Source organism: Penicillium antarcticum (genome assembly GCF_028974205.1).
Source record: "Penicillium antarcticum strain IBT 31339 chromosome Unknown utg000009l_segment0_segment0, whole genome shotgun sequence".
NCBI lineage: Eukaryota > Fungi > Ascomycota > Eurotiomycetes > Eurotiales > Aspergillaceae > Penicillium > Penicillium antarcticum.
This window is the reverse complement of record NW_026695307.1, coordinates 5,413,306-5,432,167: the sequence shown is the minus strand read 5'-3', so window position 1 is coordinate 5,432,167 and position 18,862 is coordinate 5,413,306. Positions and strand designations below refer to the sequence as shown.

General features: G+C 49.7%; 6 protein-coding genes across 6 annotated transcripts; 3 read left to right on the top strand and 3 right to left on the bottom strand.

The window, feature by feature from the left end:
* Positions 1–87: 87 nt before the first annotated feature.
* Positions 88–2,052, top strand: N7508_010400 (proline--tRNA ligase; the record flags this gene model as incomplete). The annotated part of the gene is made up of 4 exons (XM_058468460.1): positions 88–450; positions 511–680; positions 733–927; positions 987–2,052. 4 exons carry the CDS (start codon positions 88–90, stop codon positions 2,050–2,052), a joined length of 1,794 nt encoding a protein of 597 aa, XP_058316306.1.
* Positions 2,053–4,292: 2,240 nt separating this feature from the next.
* N7508_010399 (uncharacterized protein) lies at positions 4,293–6,428 on the bottom strand (the record flags this gene model as incomplete). Its single annotated transcript, XM_058468459.1, has 1 exon — positions 4,293–6,428. The coding sequence occupies one exon, from the start codon at positions 6,426–6,428 to the stop codon at positions 4,293–4,295; it is 2,136 nt and encodes a 711-aa protein (XP_058316305.1).
* A 3,340-nt stretch (positions 6,429–9,768) lies between these two features.
* On the top strand, positions 9,769–10,188 carry N7508_010398 (uncharacterized protein; the record flags this gene model as incomplete). The annotated part of the gene is given in 3 exon segments (XM_058468458.1): positions 9,769–9,781; positions 9,799–9,932; positions 10,030–10,188. The coding sequence occupies 3 exon segments, from the start codon at positions 9,769–9,771 to the stop codon at positions 10,186–10,188; spliced, it is 306 nt and encodes a 101-aa protein (XP_058316304.1).
* Positions 10,189–10,414: 226 nt separating this feature from the next.
* On the bottom strand, positions 10,415–11,420 carry N7508_010397 (3' exoribonuclease family protein; the record flags this gene model as incomplete). Its single annotated transcript, XM_058468457.1, has 2 exons — positions 10,415–11,232; positions 11,285–11,420. 2 exons carry the CDS (start codon positions 11,418–11,420, stop codon positions 10,415–10,417), a joined length of 954 nt encoding a protein of 317 aa, XP_058316303.1.
* Positions 11,421–13,084: 1,664 nt separating this feature from the next.
* Positions 13,085–16,261, bottom strand: N7508_010396 (phosphatidylethanolamine N-methyltransferase; the record flags this gene model as incomplete). The annotated part of the gene is made up of 4 exons (XM_058468456.1): positions 13,085–13,147; positions 13,224–13,314; positions 13,376–15,971; positions 16,087–16,261. 4 exons carry the CDS (start codon positions 16,259–16,261, stop codon positions 13,085–13,087), a joined length of 2,925 nt encoding a protein of 974 aa, XP_058316302.1.
* Positions 16,262–17,677: 1,416 nt separating this feature from the next.
* nbp35 (Fe-S cluster-binding ATPase) lies at positions 17,678–18,755 on the top strand (the record flags this gene model as incomplete). The annotated part of the gene is made up of 2 exons (XM_058468455.1): positions 17,678–17,759; positions 17,809–18,755. 2 exons carry the CDS (start codon positions 17,678–17,680, stop codon positions 18,753–18,755), a joined length of 1,029 nt encoding a protein of 342 aa, XP_058316301.1.
* Positions 18,756–18,862: the final 107 nt, after the last annotated feature.

The following is an 18,862-nucleotide window of genomic DNA, read 5'->3' as shown; positions in this document are numbered from 1 at the left end:
CACACCCGACTTCGCTTCCCCCCAATATACTCCTGGTTACGGCCTTCCTTCCTTTGTCTAGTCAGACACTCGTTTTGACCTTCCAACATGGCTAGCCAGAACCCCACCGATACCCCCGCCGTCGAGGGCGCTGCTGCCCCTCAGGCTCTGCCTGATCGCACCGCCAACCCCGCTGATAACCAGACGGGTGAGTCAAAGAACGCCGCCAAGAAGGCCGCAAAGCTTGCAAAGCTCGCTGCTGAAAAGGCTGAGAAGAAGGCCGGTGGCAACAAGAAAGAAAAGGCTCCCAAGACCGAGGCCAAGAAGGCTCCCAAGAAGAAGGCCGAGGGTCCCCTTCTGATTGGAATTGATGCAAAGAAGGACACCGACTTCCCCGAGTGGTACCAGCAGACGGTAGTCAAGAGTCAGATGCTCGACTTCTACGATGTCTCTGGATGCTACATTCTCAAGGTAAGCTGTGATATTGAGCAAGATATGGAGAGAGTTGCGCTTATCTGTTTACTTTGTTAGCCCACTTCGTACTTCATCTGGGAGGAGATTCAGAACTGGTTCAACAAGAAGATCAAGAGTATTGGTGTCAAGAACTGCTCGTTCCCTCTGTTCGTGTCGGAGGATGTCCTGCAACGCGAGAAGGACCACATTGAGGGATTCGCCGCTGAAGTCGCCTGGGTTACCCACGCGTAAGATATCACCTAAGCCTTGGATGCTATATACACTAACGCATCATATAAGTGGCTCCACCCCTCTCGAGAAGAAGATCGCCATCCGCCCTACCTCCGAGACCGTTATGTACCCATACTACGCAAAGTGGATTCGCAGTCACCGTGATCTCCCCCTGCGTCTCAACCAGTGGAACTCCGTCGTCCGCTGGGAATTCAAGAACCCCCAGCCGTTCCTCCGTACACGAGAGTTCTTGTGGCAAGAAGGGTACGGCTTTTGCGTTGGTCCACCTATTGCAGAAAACATGCTAATTCATATTCCGCTAGTCACACCGCACACCTTACAGAAGCTGCTGCCCGCGAAGAGGTCTTGATTATTCTCGAATGGTATGCCAAGATTTACGAGGAGCTTCTCGCTGTTCCCGTTATCAAGGGTCAAAAGACCGAAAAGGAGAAGTTTGCCGGTGGTCTCTACACTACCACCGTCGAAGGTTATATCCCTGCCACTGGACGTGGTATTCAGGGTGGTACATCCCACGGTCTGGGCCAGAACTTCAGTAAGATGTTCGGTATCACCGTTGAAGATCCCTCTGCCAAGGAAGGTGAGAAGAAGGACCCTCTCCTCGTCTGGCAGAACTCCTGGGGTTTGTCGACACGTACCCTCGGTGTCATGGTTATGGTCCACGGTGACGACAAGGGTCTGGTTCTCCCTCCCCGTGTGGCAGAGACCCAGGTCATCATTGTTCCTGTCGGTATCACAGCCAAGCACTCCGAAGAGGAGCGCGAGAAGCTCACGGCTGAGGTCGACGGCCTCGTCGCTGTCCTCGTTGCCGCCGGTGTCCGTGCTGAGAGCGACCTCCGTAGCTACTCTCCCGGTTGGAAGTTCAACCAGTGGGAGATGCGCGGAGTGCCCCTGCGCCTTGAGTTCGGCCCCGGCGAGTCCGCCGGCCACTTCGTCACCGCTGCCCGCCGTGACATGGGCAAGGAGGGCAAGACCTCCATCCCTATTCCCGAGTTGGCAACCGCTGTTCCCGAGCTGCTCGAGACCATCCAGAAGGATCTCTTCAACCGTGCCGACCACGAGTACAAGACCCACCGCAAGCAGATCACCAACTGGGACGATTTCACCCCCGCACTCAACGAGAAGAACATCTGTGTTATTCCCTTCTGTCTGGTTGAGGAGTGTGAGGACCAGATTAAGGAAATGTCTGCTCGCAAGGCCGAGGAAGACTCTGGTGAGGCCGAGGATGCCAAGGCCCCCAGCATGGGCGCTAAGTCGCTGTGCATTCCCTTCGATCAGCCCGAGGGTATCGAGGCCGGTGTTACTCGCTGCTTGAACCCCCACTGCACCCGTTTCGCCGAGAAGTGGTGTAACTTCGGCCGTTCCTACTAAGCTGGCTGATCTATCATCTTGCCATCGTCTGCATTTACCTGTCTCCAAATCATATCGAGTTTTCTGTGTAAGTGGGGAGTCAAAACGAAAGACAAAAGCTGGTTGCATAAGATCCTGGTGATGTGGAATATCCAATTGATACCTTGTCTGTTTGTTTTATACAGTTTGGGGGCTTATGGAGGCGTTGCGCCATGTAGTTGAAATGAGAATATGAGAAGAACGATTCCTTTTTACTTTGAACTACAAGTTCATTCCATTCCACCATTATAGAAGCCTCAGTCAGCTAGTAAAGTGAGAATTAGTCTTGCTACTCGATGGGACTAGATACTTTCGACACATCTACCCATGGAGGCACAAAGCAAGACAATCAACGTTCTACAGACGGGCATTTTTCCCAATTCTACCCCTGCGAGCCAAGTTACCTGACCTACATGTTAGAAAATTAAAAAGCCAACTGAGGAAGAAGAGTGTACTTCTATGCTCAATTGCAGGCCTAACTAGAGCACCCCATGATCAAACAGTACATGGACTATCGACTTCGGACGCGGTCTTCACTGTTGCGGACTGCCTCGCAGGGACATTGATGAGCGAACTTCAAGTTGCTTGATCCTAGCATGCTGGATTCCCATCTCGTCATTCTCCAAGGACAGGAGTAGTCAAGAAATACCCACTGACTTGTAGCCACACCAACCGCAGGAACGGGATATGTGTGCCATTGTCCAACAGAGCGTTTGATCTTGGCATCCAGCGAAGCGAATTGGGGCATATTCTACTGACATGCAGCCACACACTTGTCACGAATGGATGTACGATAAGGCCCAACAAAGTATGTGATCCTTTTGATCTGGCACGACCATTATGAGAGTGTCAATCTTGCCGTCCAGGAAGTTTGATCTCCAGCAGTGACTTACTTATACTTAGATTTAGGAGATGTGGTGCGCTCGAGGATATATATACTTCAGCTTGTTAGCAGCGTATTATCAAGGACAGGGGATCGGTATGCACAATTCCCGACTGTATTCGGATCCGGAAACGAACTCAAAGATGTTGAATTGCTTAATTTTTGGATGGAAATGAAGCAGCTTCATCCGGCTGGATCTGAAGGTCTTGAGAAAGCATGAGAGCTGCTGCAAAAGAAATCCAGAGACCACGCTCGCACGCCGATGCAATGGAGTGCAGCTCCACACGCGGGCTTCACGGTGCCTAAAGTGACGCCTTGGATGAAGGTGAACGATGAATACAAAATCATCAAGGTGGAGGCTCAAATGGCCTCTGCGTTCTAGGTAACAGGCGAGCTATGAGAGCGGCAATATTGGCAAGAAGCGTTCCGGCACCGGGAGCTACATAAGGTCATTTTTGTTTACGGCGATTTTGAGGATGTGGATTGTAATAACGAAAAAGTGTTTGCGTACTTGAGCACAGACGCGGAGAAGAATGAAAAATGGCTTATTGCGATGGACTGGACGGCGGCGAAAGTAAGTGGACAGTTCCCACCGGCATGCATGTCACGAGTTGGGGTTCTTCCTCGCGACAGGCGGCTTTGCCTGAGCCGAGCCAGTTGAGAATCGGCCTTCCAGCCGTTTGAAGGTATCATCGATTGTTGTACCTAAGCTGAGATAGAAAAATAAGTTGAATGTTAGGATTTTTCTATTAAATATCTCATACCATCATGGTCCCCCGGCCCTCAAGCTAAAATAACAGGACAATTATAGTTATGGCAAGTCATTTGAGTGATCTCGGTTGAATGCTGCACTTTGGAGAGTAGTTCAGGTACGTATGAAGGTGAGGTGGCTCAAATATTTGATAAATAACACATAGCTGTAAGAATAAAAAAAATGGTATGGCAAAACTCCGACCAGATTATGCAAGCAGTATTAGGATAAGAACGAATTTAGAATATTCCCACAAGGGATGACAGGCAAGGCCCGTAATAGAACAAAAGGAAATAGACAGGGACTGAGAGATAGACTTGGGTGAATGTAGAGAGGGTATTGTAGGCCGAAAAGTGTCAGGCCGAGAGTTGGAGTAATAGGAAAGGGGAACGACAAGCTCGAGTGTGGGAAGAGCGAAATCACATCCAAGGAGGCTGGAGAGAAAGGCTCGAAAAGACTGCAAGGCTTTTGTTAAGAGAGAGAGAGATAGAGAAAGCGCAAGTCATGAAAGCATCATTATCATGCGGAGAAAAGCAGATGTTCCCCCTAGATTAAGAAAAGCGTCTGAGTAGAACGACCTAAAGGCAATTAGTAGGCCTCAACAGAGCGAGAACCACGAAGCTGCATCCGTGCAGGGGACGACGGTGAGAGACTGTTCTCGTAGGCATTGCGGTTGACACCCCGCGCAGTACGCTGTGGCCAGTGCATGAACTTCTGGGCTTCATCAGAGGCAGCGTCAATCACATATCGAACGTTGTTCTCGTCCACGCCTTCAATCTGCACGCGAGGAGCCATGTTCACACTGGGTAGGTGGATGATATCATCGTCATCACTGTCTTCTTGCGAGTCACTAGCTGATGGAGTCGAATGTGCTTGCAAACAGTAAATTGTGCCTGGGGTGCTGGGTGCATCTGGCGCAGTGCGAGCCAAAGTAGCGAGGGTACCAGCGGACTCTGAGCGGCCACGCTTGCGGGAGGCAGCGGGCATCTTGGAGTTAGGGGCGGAGGTGGCAATGTCATTGCTTGCACGTAGGACATCCATGTAGGTGATTGGTTCGCCGGCAACGAGTCGAGGGGCGATGGATTCTTGAGGCTTGATATCGGCCAGGAAACCCGGGGTTGGAGGTGGAGCATCGGTGTGACGACGGCGGGCTGGAGAGCCGGCCACCTTTCGTCGAATTTTGTCGTAGCCGACGCTGGATGAGATGCTGCGGCGAGACTCGGAGTTGCGCTTGTGTTTCCTGAACGAGCCCTTGCTTGCCAGTCGGCCCTTTGCTGAGGCATTGCGGCTGAGGAGACCTGGTTCGTGCTTGGCGCCAGCGAATCTGTCATTTTCGGATATAGGTGTGAATGGGGGTCCTGGCGCCGGTACGGGGACACGCCGGAATGCCTCGTGAGAGTTGATCTCGCGAACAATGGCATCTTGTAGAGTCTCGTATGTGGGGTGATTGCCTGGAATTGATGTGAAAGCTTTGCTGAACAAGTCCATCAATTCCGAGGCTTTGAAGCGTGGTGATTCCTTGGGGGGACTGGCAGGACTAGGCACGGGCAGGGGACTGTTCATCACCTCTGCGATGCTGGGAGCCCGCTTCATACTGCCGGTTGATGGGGTTGGCGGCTGAATTGCACGGTGTGCAATCTTTGGTCGTCCTTTAGAAGCCAATTTGGTGTTGATCGAGAGATCTCGAACGTTCTTCTTAGAGCCTGGCGCTGGTGGGGGTGGTGGTGATGAAGAATGCGATCTTGATGTCGAAGATGAACTGCGACTAATTATAGCAGGCGATCGCGGAACCGAGGGAGCTTCGGCGGCGCCTCCGCGATCACCCATAGGAATGGGAATTGTCGGACTGTCTGGGAGAGGTGTATTGCTCCATCTCTTGCCTAGCTTATAAACAGGGGGAACGCCCAAGCGCTGAACAGGGCTTGGTGGTGCATTCTCCTGGGACACAAAGCCTTCGTCCGCTGACAAACTAGGTGCCGATCTTTGGTGTCGAAGATCTTGGCTGGATGATCCTTGAGACGAAGTGCCTGAGCCATCATCCCGAGAGTCCTCTCCCCTGCGTAAGTTCTCCGCCGATGCCCATGTTGGCTTGCCATGATCCCGCTTTCTGGCTTTGCGCCGTACACCGTCTGGGATACGGACTCTTCCAGGTGCGGCAGGAGATGACTGAGAGCTCAAATTCGACAAAGTGCGAGAATCTTTACTATATTTCGCAATGTTTCGGTCTGCTACATCCTCTTGGTACAGTGCAGCAAGAATCCGCGAGCTTGCGAGTCCATTTCTGTATTGAATCCGAAGGAATCTGGTCATATTCCGTTCTGCGACATCTTCATTGTATGGACCGGCAAGTGGGGAGACAGGTTCTGATTGGATTGTCTGGGGTGGTTCCGAGGTAGTTATAGCATCCATTAAATCGATATGACGGCCATTCTGGGGTCTGGCTGTGGAATCAGTGGCACCCAAAGGCGGCATTTCTGATTCAGCAGATATGGGCCGCTGGAGAGAATCATGCAGATCTTCAAATTGTTTCTCGATCTGGTCAAAATGGTGAGCCACATCTAAAGACTGCGAAGCGCTTGACGGGAAGTCGCCAAAATGGCTTCGTGCAGGCGAATCAACCGTCATGTGAAAGTAAGGATCCCTCATCGGACTGCCCTCGAATCCAAGGCTAGTCACCGGTCGAGGGTGCTTTTCAGCTAGGAAAAGTTTCTTCAAGGCAGCCATCTTGAAGCTTTGAATGTACTCAAGCGCAAAACCTGTGCGCAATTGGAGAACGACACGCTGTGTTACTCGGTATAGAAGACCACTGCGGTGATGCTGGGGGAAAAGAAGGAAAAGTGTCAAGCTGACAATCAGTGGAGTAACGAGATCCAGTCGTCGTAAAGAATGAAACAACTTGATGTCATGGCATCACTTAAAGAATGGAAGACCGTCACACGGTTCAAGTATACATTTCATGGTGAAAAGGAGATGGGGAAAGAGGAACAGAAAAGTCAACATGAGCCAAGCAGGTCACTTCCTGGTACAGTAGATGGCGTGCAGATCTACTACCTTTCTGTGTCTGGATCAGGGGAAAGTGACCCGGTCTCCATGATCACAGTCGAGCGGAACCTGTGGCCGATGAGGCGCGGCGGTTCGCACGCTAAAAGTTTAAGAATACCCCATCGCGTGTCTCTGTTCACAGTTTGCCTCGGGGAACAAAGTTCGAGGCCCGAGTACTCCCTCGAGTCTTCACGATTATGATCACCGGTCTCGTGCGTACAGGTTCGACACCTGCATTCGAATGGAGTTAAGCATGCAGCTAGTAGACCGTTCTCTCCAGAGCAGCACGTTCAGGCTGCATAATAGGCTGGGAGTCCTAACATAGTCGGCCCCCATCCGAGGTAAGGGGGGTCCACATGGGAATTCTGTTGACAGGCGAAAACGCCAACATCGCCAAATTCATTTCATTGGAGGCAACAATAATAATTTTCCTTGCAGCAGCCACATCCACCTCATGATCAGCCCAATCAAAATGGCAATGATGAATTTCAAATGCCGACCAGCACAACAAAAGTGGGTTGTTGCTTGAATTGTGGCATACGATGGAGCCCCCAATTTCCGCTCGAGTCGTCATTGGTGTGACGAGGTGATCGACAAAAGGTCCAGCCGTCTCGTGCTGAACGGGATGAACCCGCGAACCGAACGTCCGGAGTTCAACATCATCTCCAGTAGCTTCGACTGGAGCCTGTCAGCGTGACAAGGGGGCAAGCGAGAAACAAAGGAACGCGAAAAGGCCAATTTTGGGGAAAGCAGTTCAACTCCGCAAACAGGCCAACTGATAAAAGCTCAGGGGCAAATTGAAACACTAGTCGTAAGTTAATGCAAATGATCCGCCCGAATCCTTGGTGGTTCCTTGGTTGTCGTGAGACCCTGAGGTGCGACGCAGGAACATGCATAAGTCACGTTACGTGAGATGTTATAACGTCAGTTCCTTAATCTACACAGAATGAACATGTAACAATGTGTTCTTTACACGAACTCTTGCCCTTCGCTTCTTGAGATCGATCGATTCCGATTCCGATTTCGATTCGATTTCGATAAATGGGTCCGATCGTCATCACACTGACACCGCCGATTGTTGGCGTTTAACCGTCCGGGAATGTCAACTTTAGCTAACCCCTGTTTGCATGCCGTTCATGCTTGGCTTTTTTTTTTTTTTTTTTGTTATTTAATGCTCCTAGAACATTTGAACAGACTAATGTACAGCCATTGAGTGCTTTTTATAGTGCAAAGTACTACGTGTACCATACGTGTACCAAAAATAGCTCAGGGGGAAATGAAAGCAAAAGTACATAATTGGCTGTCTGGCATTTAGACTAACAGCTAGAAAACTTTACGTACTTTAGTCAAGTTGACACCTGAAGTATTCTATCAATCTACTGCACAGACTCTGTAGAGATATCATTGATTGAGAATCTAATATATTTGCTGACAGAGTACCGGTATATGTATTTGACGCTCCTACTTGGTTTTTCATGGGATCCTCGTGCAATAAGGCAACAATGAGACAGGAATGAATATCTATTGATAGGTGACACCCCACTTGCATATTACACGTTCCGTATAATGCCGCTGACAATTATCTGTCTTACGGAAAATTGCATACTGGAATTGCTTTCTCCATAAATCATCTACTCTTTGCTACTGAATTCCGGCCAGCAATGCGCCTACTGCGTTATTCCCATCAATTTATACATAATAGTGACTAAAATATTTCCTAAGCTGGTGTTTAAACCTGTGAATCGTGCGTATAAGCGCCTCTTGGCTGCACTTCTTTCTATACAGCTTGACAGCAGTGATACGCGTAATTGTATTGCGTTCTGAGGTGCTCGAAGCCCGTTCAACAAGAGTCGTGTTTGATACAGAGAAACTTCAACATTGCGGGGGATTTCCAATGTTAGGGACTATTTTAAGCTACTAAAGCTATATGATAATAGAACCTTGTGCAACAAGTGGTCAGATGTAGCTGTCTTTTATGTATAGAATCCATTGTGTCTTTCATGGAGATCCAGAGCCCATTGGTCCATGGAGCTATAAAGCTCGTTATCATTGTTAGATAAATTTAGTATCCTTCTTCCCTCTATCTAGCTAGACCTAGAATTTATGTAAACATAACTTTATACTTTGAGTTCAATATTCACATTCTCAACCCGCATGCTCCTCTCTCTCTCTGTGTGAGTAAACTCTTCGAGCCAACCTCTTTCCAAATTGATATCTTCTTCCTAAAATTGCCATAAAATATTTATATATACGCCACTGCTTCGAAGTGGAAGTAAGATATCCTGAACAAGGAATCATATGCCCTGCACTGTCATTGGATGTGCTGACCAATTTACGTACTACTAAGCGACCAGTGTAATGACCGCCGAAGTGAGCCTATGATGAGCTGCAAAAAGCCGTTCAGAGCTACGCCAAGATAAAGAACCACCAACATCTTGGACTATCAGTCAAAGAATTGGGCAATAACAGGATTTTTCTCTCCAGGACTTCCCATTTCGCAAGAGAGCTGCGAGAGAGATGCAAAAGAAGGGACTGCAGAGTTCATTCATTATCCCCGAGAAAGACTCTCTCTTTTAAAGATCAATTGACTTCATGAGCTTAGTCCGCAACCAATCAGCTGTCGAGTCGAATACCTGAACTTTGCAATCAACAAAACGCAACAGAAGACATCAGAAGCAATAAGATACTAGAGAAGAGAGGTGCGATCTAGTGCTGCTAAGTCTTTACGAAAGACTTGCCCTATATTGGCCCTCAGTAGGAAAAAGTTTGACTCATGTTGGACGGGTCCCCAATAGATCGACACCGAGCTCGTTTTTGATACGACTGAGAGCAGGAGAACGCCATTGGAATTGTTGATATCCCAACGGGCCAAATTTGGCAGCCGTGAAATCGCGGTTCAGCTCTATAAAATGAACAGGCTGCTCCGTTCCGTGTTTCCTTCTGTCAATATTCAATCACTTCAACATTCAATTGCTTTTCCACATTTTCAATCTGCCATTCGACTCTACCCAAGAAAGCCATAATGAACCAAACTAGTCAGCATCTGCAATAGCTTCTGAGGCCAACTCCACTGCCTCCAAGGGCAAGAAGCCCAGTGCCGAGCTCTTCTGCCGTGAAGTTGATAAAGCACACAGGGAAAATGCCTTGCGCTTTCTCTTGGGGATTCTTCAAACTTCCAACATCCAGGTACTACTCATATCATATTATACATGATGAACCAAACTTATTGATCTGATCTTTTATTTCGATCAAAATTGCGGCCATTTGGAAACGCTATGGATAGCACGCTGCAGTTCGAAACCGCTACTACCGTCTGAAGGAGAAGATGGACAAGGAGTCTGATGAGGCTGTCGCCGGAAAAGTTGAGGCTGAAGTTACTCAAGGCGAAGATATTGAGTATGAGGATGGCAGCGAGGACGGAGAAATTGTGACCAAGAGGTGAAAGGACTCAGGCTTTTCTGTAGCCTGTTTTATGATCATTTCCTGAACTTTGTTGCTATCTTTTATGCGTGTTTGAGCTTTCCTGAGGACAATGTCCTCTTTATTTAGCAATACACCAGTCTTAAATTGTTGAAGTACACTTATTGAATAGACAACCGTAGGTAATTCCCAGGTACATGTACTGGATGTCTGTAGACTTCATTCATTCGTTATGTGATGCATTTATCCTAGACCTGAGCGATAGATCTCTCCATAGATTCCTTCACAGCCTCAGCCAGAACAGTATTCGCTCCACGAGCTGCATCAACAGCTCCATCCACCAAAGCTTCATGGCCCGTCCGCTCATCATCCTTCTCGAGAGCAGCCCTTGAGCTATCTCCCTTAAGCCAGAGCTCTGTGATTTCGTCACGGGCAGGCATATATGCCACTACACAGGCAGACACAATGGATTGATGCTCCGCGGGATCCATGTCAAGCATGAGTCGTGGAGCTCCCGTTGAAGAGGGGCTCTCGTCATCCGCAACCAAAGCAGCAACACCGCCTGAAACAAGATCAAGGCAGTCAATGCGAGCATCCGCAATTGCGGCAGAAGCAGCTGTAATACACCCGGCAAGAACATTCATCATTCCCCACGAGGCGTCGTGCGAATTGGGAGCATCGCCCCACCAGCGGTCATCCTCTGCCTCGATAACGGTGATTGTGATATCCAGTCCACTCTTGGGCCAGCGCTCAGCAACGATTGCGCCGCGAATGGCAGTCTCTAGATGTACGCCCAGATCACGCTCGCTAGCATCGCGAATATGCCCTTTCCTCTTGCGGGCAGCGAAAGGCGCGTACTTGACATGAGTTGTGAGAACGAGGTTGGGCGAGAATGCTGCAGACCTAGGGAGTGGCTTTGGTCCGTGGACTGTGCAGGCCAGCTTGAGAGCTGAGGAAGGTGGGATCAGAGATTTGGGGTTGGAGCGGGCGGCGGCGAGGGAGGCGGAGGGTTCAAATTCAAGGTATGAAGAACCTGAGGCAGTTGGAATCAATCCAGTTTTCAAGACTGTGAACGACGTTAGCTGCGATCAAGTAGGAGCTGCTCAATGTGTTCATACAGATTTTCCGTAGTTCGGCGGGCTGGCGCTGGCGCCGGGCACGGTCTGCGGCACCAGTGGAGGATTGCTGAACAGAGGCAAAGACTGGGGGTCTTGTACCACCTGGTGGGCCATTGATACGTCTTCTGTCGGCCATTAAGCGTGAATTAGCGTAAAGCTGAAGCTGTCGAGAGTCGCGATGGTTGAAGTCCCAGAAACGGAAATCTTGGAGTTTGCATGGTTTGTCGGCCCCACCGCCTAGCGTCTGTGGTTTTTCTTGACTTTTCTGCTCGTCTCTCTTTTCTTTCTTCCACACATCTCTGTTTACCAGAGTCCTTCTAATGTCGAGGGAATTGAATAGCATCTTCGCTGATGCTTGATTATCTATGCTTTACTAACATTATAAACGTGAGTATCATCATACCCCTCCACTGCACTGTCTATATGACGAGAGAGATCCAACCTCCTGTTCGGCGACGAAAAATGGGCCAAGAACAACATGCACTACCATCTGACAAAGACAACAACGTTCTATTGTTATTACTACTCTGTTTGTGCATCAGTGACTGACAATAGCTTCAGACAGGTTCAGAATTCTCATTGGTCGCTGTCAAGTGTCCGGGGAAGCTCCGCGAAAATTTTCACTAACAAGGTAAGAACTTTTTTTGTTCCTTTTTTTCAACCCTCTCAAGTGATGAAAAACCATTTTCAGTTCTGCTTCTGCAAAATTTTTGAAGATAACAAAATTCTTACCAAAAACACCTGATACTTCTTGAGCCTTCTCATTATTGCCTTACAGTCTTTCTCCTTTGACAAGATCACTGACAAGTCAAAAAGTCTAGGTCCTGTAACTTGCACTGTGCATCATTAACCTTCCTCTCCATTCAAAAGGTACATTATCGTCGCACTTCCATTGCACAATACCCTCACCTTTTATGATGACACCTAGTCAATCCATTCAATGATCTCCTTGTGAGAGCCGCCTCTCGGGCTGCACCCAAGCCGTACAGCAGTGTGATCAATACAGTCGTCGATCTGATGTCTTCCAACTCCCTTATACTGGACCTTTCATGTCTTCGGATGTGAGGGGGAGGAAGGTTGTGGACACTTGGAGGACTTTAGGTTAAGTCGTTGACTGAGTTCGTTTTTCACTCTGTTGTCTTGCCAGCGGCATGGTACTGCAATCTGACTTGTGTTGGTTTCCTCGTGTTGGGCAGCTTGTCCGTCTTGGGCGACTGCTTGGTGCGAGGGGCCAACAGGGGATGGGATGAGTTAACCGGCTGGCTGATTAAGCTTCATGCTATTGCTTCTGCTATCACTGCTCTTTGTGAATCCTGCTGACAGCATTCAAGATATAGGTCTGCCCATATATATTAAACCAACCTTCAAAAATGAATCTTTTTGATTTGAATTTGTCTAGTATTTCCCACTCGTACAATGCCAATGTAATAAGCGAGGTCAAGAAAAGCAATATTTAAACCCTAAAGCAATGTATATAGAAGAAAAAACGGCCAAATATCTCGCCGTGACTAACCTCCAGGGGGTCCCCAGTCGCAAGGCCCATGAAAAGCACCACTGCCGCCCACCCCCTTAAAATCTAAAGACAAACACCATGGGAATCATAAATTTGAACCTTCGCATATCAAGCGAATCAAGCAAACAAGCAAAACAACTCCGTTTCTTCATGACACCGTTTCTAATTCTTGCCTTACTCTTCCCCGTAAAGCAAAATGCCCTTTAAGAAACAAAACAAGCCTTTCCATGTCACATTGGTGACTGTCCGCATACAGCGCTTGTTACACGAATATCTCTCTTAACCATTTATTCTTTATTCTCTTCGAGCGGTGTCGTCGTCCCGTTGGATCTGGACATGCTGTAAGGAGCCTGTGTGATTCCTTCATTAGTATCAGGTCCTTGGTCGAAGGGAAGATTGCCATTTAGTCAGGTGTTCAATACTTACCAGTACTTTCTTCGCATTGCAAATTCTCCAGGCGAGGTTTCGGACATTGCCATCGGACTTCACAACCTCGGGTGCTAATTCGATACCAAACCTGGATAACGGGTTAGCAAATGGAGGATACGGCTGGAAGGTTCGCTGGGACATGGACTCACATCTGATGAACAGCAAACACAACACGCTTAGCAAACTTGCCATCACGTTCGACAAGACTGCCGAACTGCTCCTCCGCAGTCTCCGGAGCGATTTCAGGATCACGGTCAAAGCAGTTTCGAACGACGGGCAACAAAGCATTCTCAACGGCAGGTTCCGAAATAGATTCGGCGTCCACGACGGTGTCATCTTCGTCTGAGCGACGGATGCGGATCTCGAAGGGTCGGGAGATGGCCATGACATTGTGCATGCCATTGTGGTGGTAGCGCAGCTCGAAGACACCTTGCGTCCAGAAGAGCTTGTCGCCAGTAAGGACGACCTCGCCAGAGGCGAACTTACGGGTACTCTTGTCCGTGCCCTGGGGCAATGAGACGACAACATCGCTTGTCAGAATGCCCTTCTCACAAGTCAGGTTATCATATGAGCCTTCATTTGTTGCGACCCAGCGGCCTTGCGATGATACACGGGTCACTTCGCGAGAGGTGTTGTCTGTGACGCGGTAGATACCGATCCAGTCCTTCTTGCTGTGGTTGAGAGGCGCAGTCCACTTGACCTTGATTGGGGAACCGTATTCGAAGGTCAGGTCCTTGAGGTCACCACGGCGGTCCAGGGGCATCTGGGCGTTGGCACCCTCGCGGCCCTTATTCTTGCCGCTTTCCTCAAAAGACACGGCATTGGTTCCCTCCACAGACAGGGAATAGTCGCAGGTATCGAATCCAGCGAGATCCGCATCGATCCGAGAGATAGTGACACGAGCGGGGTACTTCTGAAAGAGAGCTGTGGTATCCTTAACGAAGGTGTTCACTCCTGCGGCGAGCTTTGGCCGGGCATTGTCGAGGAGCTCTTCGATGAAGTCGAAAGAGTCATCAAACATCTTGTCAACGCTTCCGTGAAGCTGCTGGAGAGAGGGAGGTAAAGACCGCTTGAGACTCTTGACGAGACCGGCATCCTGGCGAAGGCTGCGGCCGTACAGCTTCTGCATGTGCGGGCGTTCCACGAATTGAATGAAGGCCAGGCTCAGGATGTGGCTCAGCAAAGCGAGGAAGGTGACAGCTCCGCTACTGGTTATGAGGACGGCGCCCCATACACCCGCCAGACCGAGGACGCGCTCGGGGTTGTTGAGGAAGCGGTAGATACCATTGTAGGTAAGCTTCAGGGACTCATCGAAGAAGAAGTCACCGTAGAACCAGCCAAATTCACCGAGGGACTCGTAGATGCTGACTGAAGTCCAGATTTGAAGACTAATCAGACCTGCTCCGAGGATGTGTCGGAACAAAACGAGACCATAGCCCCAGTCAGCCGGGAAAGTGTACATCTTCCACACGGCGGCGATGAAGGTGGAATAACACAGTATCATGCTAAGATGGTATGTACCCTTCCATTGGTTCCACGCCTCTTGTGGCGTGTCGCCATACTTGACAAAGTGTCTGGTCCAAGATTTGGTGTTGGATTGGTTTCGGAGCAGGTATCCAATGCCTACTGAATACCAAATCCTGGAAGCAGCCGCAAAGGCCACAAACAAGAATTGATACCATGGGGTGGATGGCGTCAAAGCCGTGATTGAGAATACAAGAATCTGAACGAGTAAGATCGAAGAGTCCGTGGTTCTATACAGGTCCAGGTTGTGCAGCCCTAGAAGGTTGTGGACAGACTGGGGTGGCTTGGCCGAGTACGAGGAGGTCGCATTGGGAGGTTGATCTTCAGACGGGGTTGTCGCGTTTGGAGTGTCTAGATCGATCGGGAGACTGGTGGAGTCCACGGTAGAGCGCTTTCGGGGAGGTGGTGGATTGTAGGTCTTGTCGATGTGCGGGTTTTCCACGAGGACCAGGAAGGCGAATTGTGCTGCATGGGCAATGATAGAGATGAACAGTACTTTATAGCTGGCTGCCATCAAGGAGATTCCGTAGTATCCCGCGTAGCCGACCGAGTACATGGGGTGAGGTGCCATTTCGAACACACCATCGAAAGTCAATTCCTGGTCAATGAGGTAGAAGAAATCTCCCCAATACCAAGCATAGTCCTTGACGACTCGATGGGCGTCTAGTTTGACCCAGAGGTTGAACAGCACTAACACGATACCTGCGGACCAGCGAAGAATGGCCATGACAAGGCTCTCGTCCACCGGTTGGTGGCCACAAGCAATCGCGAAAAGGCAATAGGAAGTGAAATCACACATGAGGATCAGGTCCACAAGACGTCTAAAGACAAGCCAGGTGTTGTATTCAATTGGAGCATCGTCGAACGAGTAGTCCTGCGGGATCTTGGTCTCCAGCTCTTTTTTGATCCAGTTATACAATTTGGGGTGCGGGTTCTTCCCAGTGGCGGGATTAACAAAAACCTTGGTCTTCTCAGCCCACCTCAGCAGCGTCTTGTGATGCGACTGGTTGTGCAGCAGCCATCCAATTCCACCATTGTAAGCCATGCGCCAGAAGAGGTAGGTGACCGCAAAGACCGGGATTTTCGCGCCTGCTGGGAGTGCCCAGAGAAACAGAATGTGGCCTGCCAGTAAGATAATTACCACGAGATCACCAAAATTCTTAGGTTCCGACGGTGAAAGAAGCTGGGAGACCATGTCATGCGTCTGCGGGACCGTGAACACTGTTAAGACACACCGGACTCGGTTAGCCACACGTCCTCGAAAGCCCTGGGGAATTGATGACAGGTAGAGCCTGTATATCAATCGCAATGAGCATATTTCCATTAAAAGGCTTACCTGTTCCATCGGGAGTTCTCCCAAAGGTCTTGAGCTCGTTGCCGGCTTTGTCCTTGGTCTCCACTTCCCCAGTCGCAGTCAGTGCCTCGCGACCGACTGTTGAATCGGTGCGCACATTTCTTTCGCGTAGCCCATCAATATCTTGATGGGCCCCTGTTGAAAGGCCTTGATCCATGTTGAAAGATCGCAGAGAGAGTTGAGGGAACTGAAAGTGTTGAGACCGAAAGTGACGACAATAGCATGTGACATGTGACAGAAACGGATCTAGTTTAGTCAGTTGGCATGGGCAAATTACTTCCGCCCTTGTTTACGAGTTTGTTTCTTTCCCTCAACTCCCGGTTAATCTGCAGCGAGTCTTAGTATTTATAGGCGAAAACGAGAGTGGAACCATTGAAACTGCGCCTGTTCTCCTACAGGTCCTACAGGAAGCGGGCCCGAATGGAGCGGAAGGGCACAGAAACGGGGTCTGATCAACCAAGACGCTAAGTGGCTTTAGCTTTGGGAATTGTTGGGACTTGTGTCTAATCCTGAACTGGACAGGTTAGGGCTATGTGTCTTACACCAATTCGACAATGGAACAGCATTGTGACCGCGGGGTACATCAACATCACTGTACATGCGGCTACTGCGGAAGCCGGTGCAGCTCGTGCCCTCCACAACTTCATAGATTGATATAATTGTGCGTGCTCAAGCCATCCCCGCATACACTTTGCATTATGATCGGGTTCGTATACCCAATGAGGTGTACCACGCCCTGTGGGGTCCTTGACATCATCCTATCCGCATCTTTGAATGGCGTTAATCGATATGCACACACGACAACACGACAGGCACCGTTGATGTCAGTGCGTTATAGAATCAATCTTGATAATGAGCACTCAACATCGTGTCATTCTGCACCACGCAGCGTTAAGCTGCACCACAAAGACTGATATCGTCATGCAGCCCACCCCCGCGTTCCGTCTTACCCATACAAAGCACAACCTTGGATGCTATTCTCTGTTGCGCGATGCCAAATCTTTCATGCTGCTGTGGGGGTTCCAAATCAAGATTCTGGGCCCCCCTGGCTAAGTTCTGACGGACCAGGAGAGCCCTGTTTTCTGCAGCATGTGGGCGTATCGTGTGGGTGGCCCGATAATTAGTTGCATAGGACCCCTCTCGACCCGAGCAGGGGTTTACATTAGCGATTACACGTAGGACACTACGCATGCACCTTGTCTCCAAAAGTCGTGCTCGGCTATGTGAGGTCGGGTCGAATGCCGCATGAGTCTAACGTATATAAGACCTCTGTTGACACATATTCATAAGATTGACAGGGCATGTAGTCAACCACCTTAGACTTACATTTTTAAAATGTTTAAAAAATCTATTAAACGAAGACTTTGATTCAACCTATACTAATTAACTGATTTGATCTTGTAGACATCTGCTAAAAGGTTCCGAGGCCTAACCCCGCCAATGGCAGGGACACTTTAGTCATCCCCGCTTATCAAGCATCAATCCGCCACCGGAGCTTGAATTTCTCTCTACTGAATAATATTGTCTCTACCTAAATACTACTTTGCTCACATTACACACTGAGTATATCAGAATGGCACCCTTCGTGGAGGAGGCCGAGGAGTCTTTGGCTGTGTCGTCCAAGGTGGCGCCCAGCCTCGTCGCACCTGAGCCAGGTATGTATGCGCAGAAGCTCGACTGAACCTACTTGCTAACATCACCCAGAGCACTGCCCAGGCCCTGAATCTGAGCAAGCCGGCCAAGGCGATGCCTGCGCCGGCTGTCCAAACCAACAAATCTGCGCAACCGCACCCAAAGGCCCCGACCCCGACATTCCAATCATTACCGAGCGCCTCTCTCAGATACGGCATAAGATCCTAGTCCTCTCCGGCAAGGGAGGAGTAGGAAAATCAACATTCTCAACCCTACTCTCGCACGGTTTCGCCTCAAACCCAGATTCGACCGTCGGCATCATGGACACTGATATCTGCGGACCGTCGATCCCAAAAATGATGGGCGTGGAATCGGAAACAATTCACGTGAGCAACGCGGGTTGGAGTCCTGTCTGGGTGACGGATAACCTCGGCGCAATGAGTGTGCAGTTCATGCTGCCCAATCGCGACGATGCGGTCATATGGCGCGGACCGAAGAAGAACGGACTCATCAAACAATTCCTGAAGGATGTGGACTGGGGCGAACTCGACTACCTGATTGTCGACACTCCTCCCGGAACCTCCGACGAGCATCTGTCGGTCAACTCTCTACTGAAGGAGTCTGGTGTTGACGGCGCCGTCGTCGTGACTACCCCGCAGGAGGTCTCGTTGCTGGACGTGCGCAAGGAAGTCGACTTCTGTCGGAAGGCCGGCATCCGTGTCTTAGGACTGGTCGAGAACATGTCTGGATTTGTTTGCCCCAACTGCACGCACGAGTCTCAAATCTTCCGTGCGACGACTGGTGGAGGTCGCCGGTTGGCGAAGAAAATGGGTATCCCATTCCTGGGCGCTGTTCCTCTGGACCCCCGTGTCGGCATGGCATGCGACTTTGGTGAGAGCTTTGTCGACAACTTTCCGGATAGTCCGGCTTCCAAGGCCATCAAGCGTGTCGTGCGCGCGGTTGGCGAGGCTATCGGCGAGAACCCGGATGATGTCCTTCCGGAGGACATGATTGAATGAGGAGCTCCTTGGTTGTTTGTTTTGTTCGCGAGTTTAACACAGCGTGGTGCATATGGATACGGCTTCTATCTTGGCGTTTGGGTAACTTATACTTGCATAGAAAATGA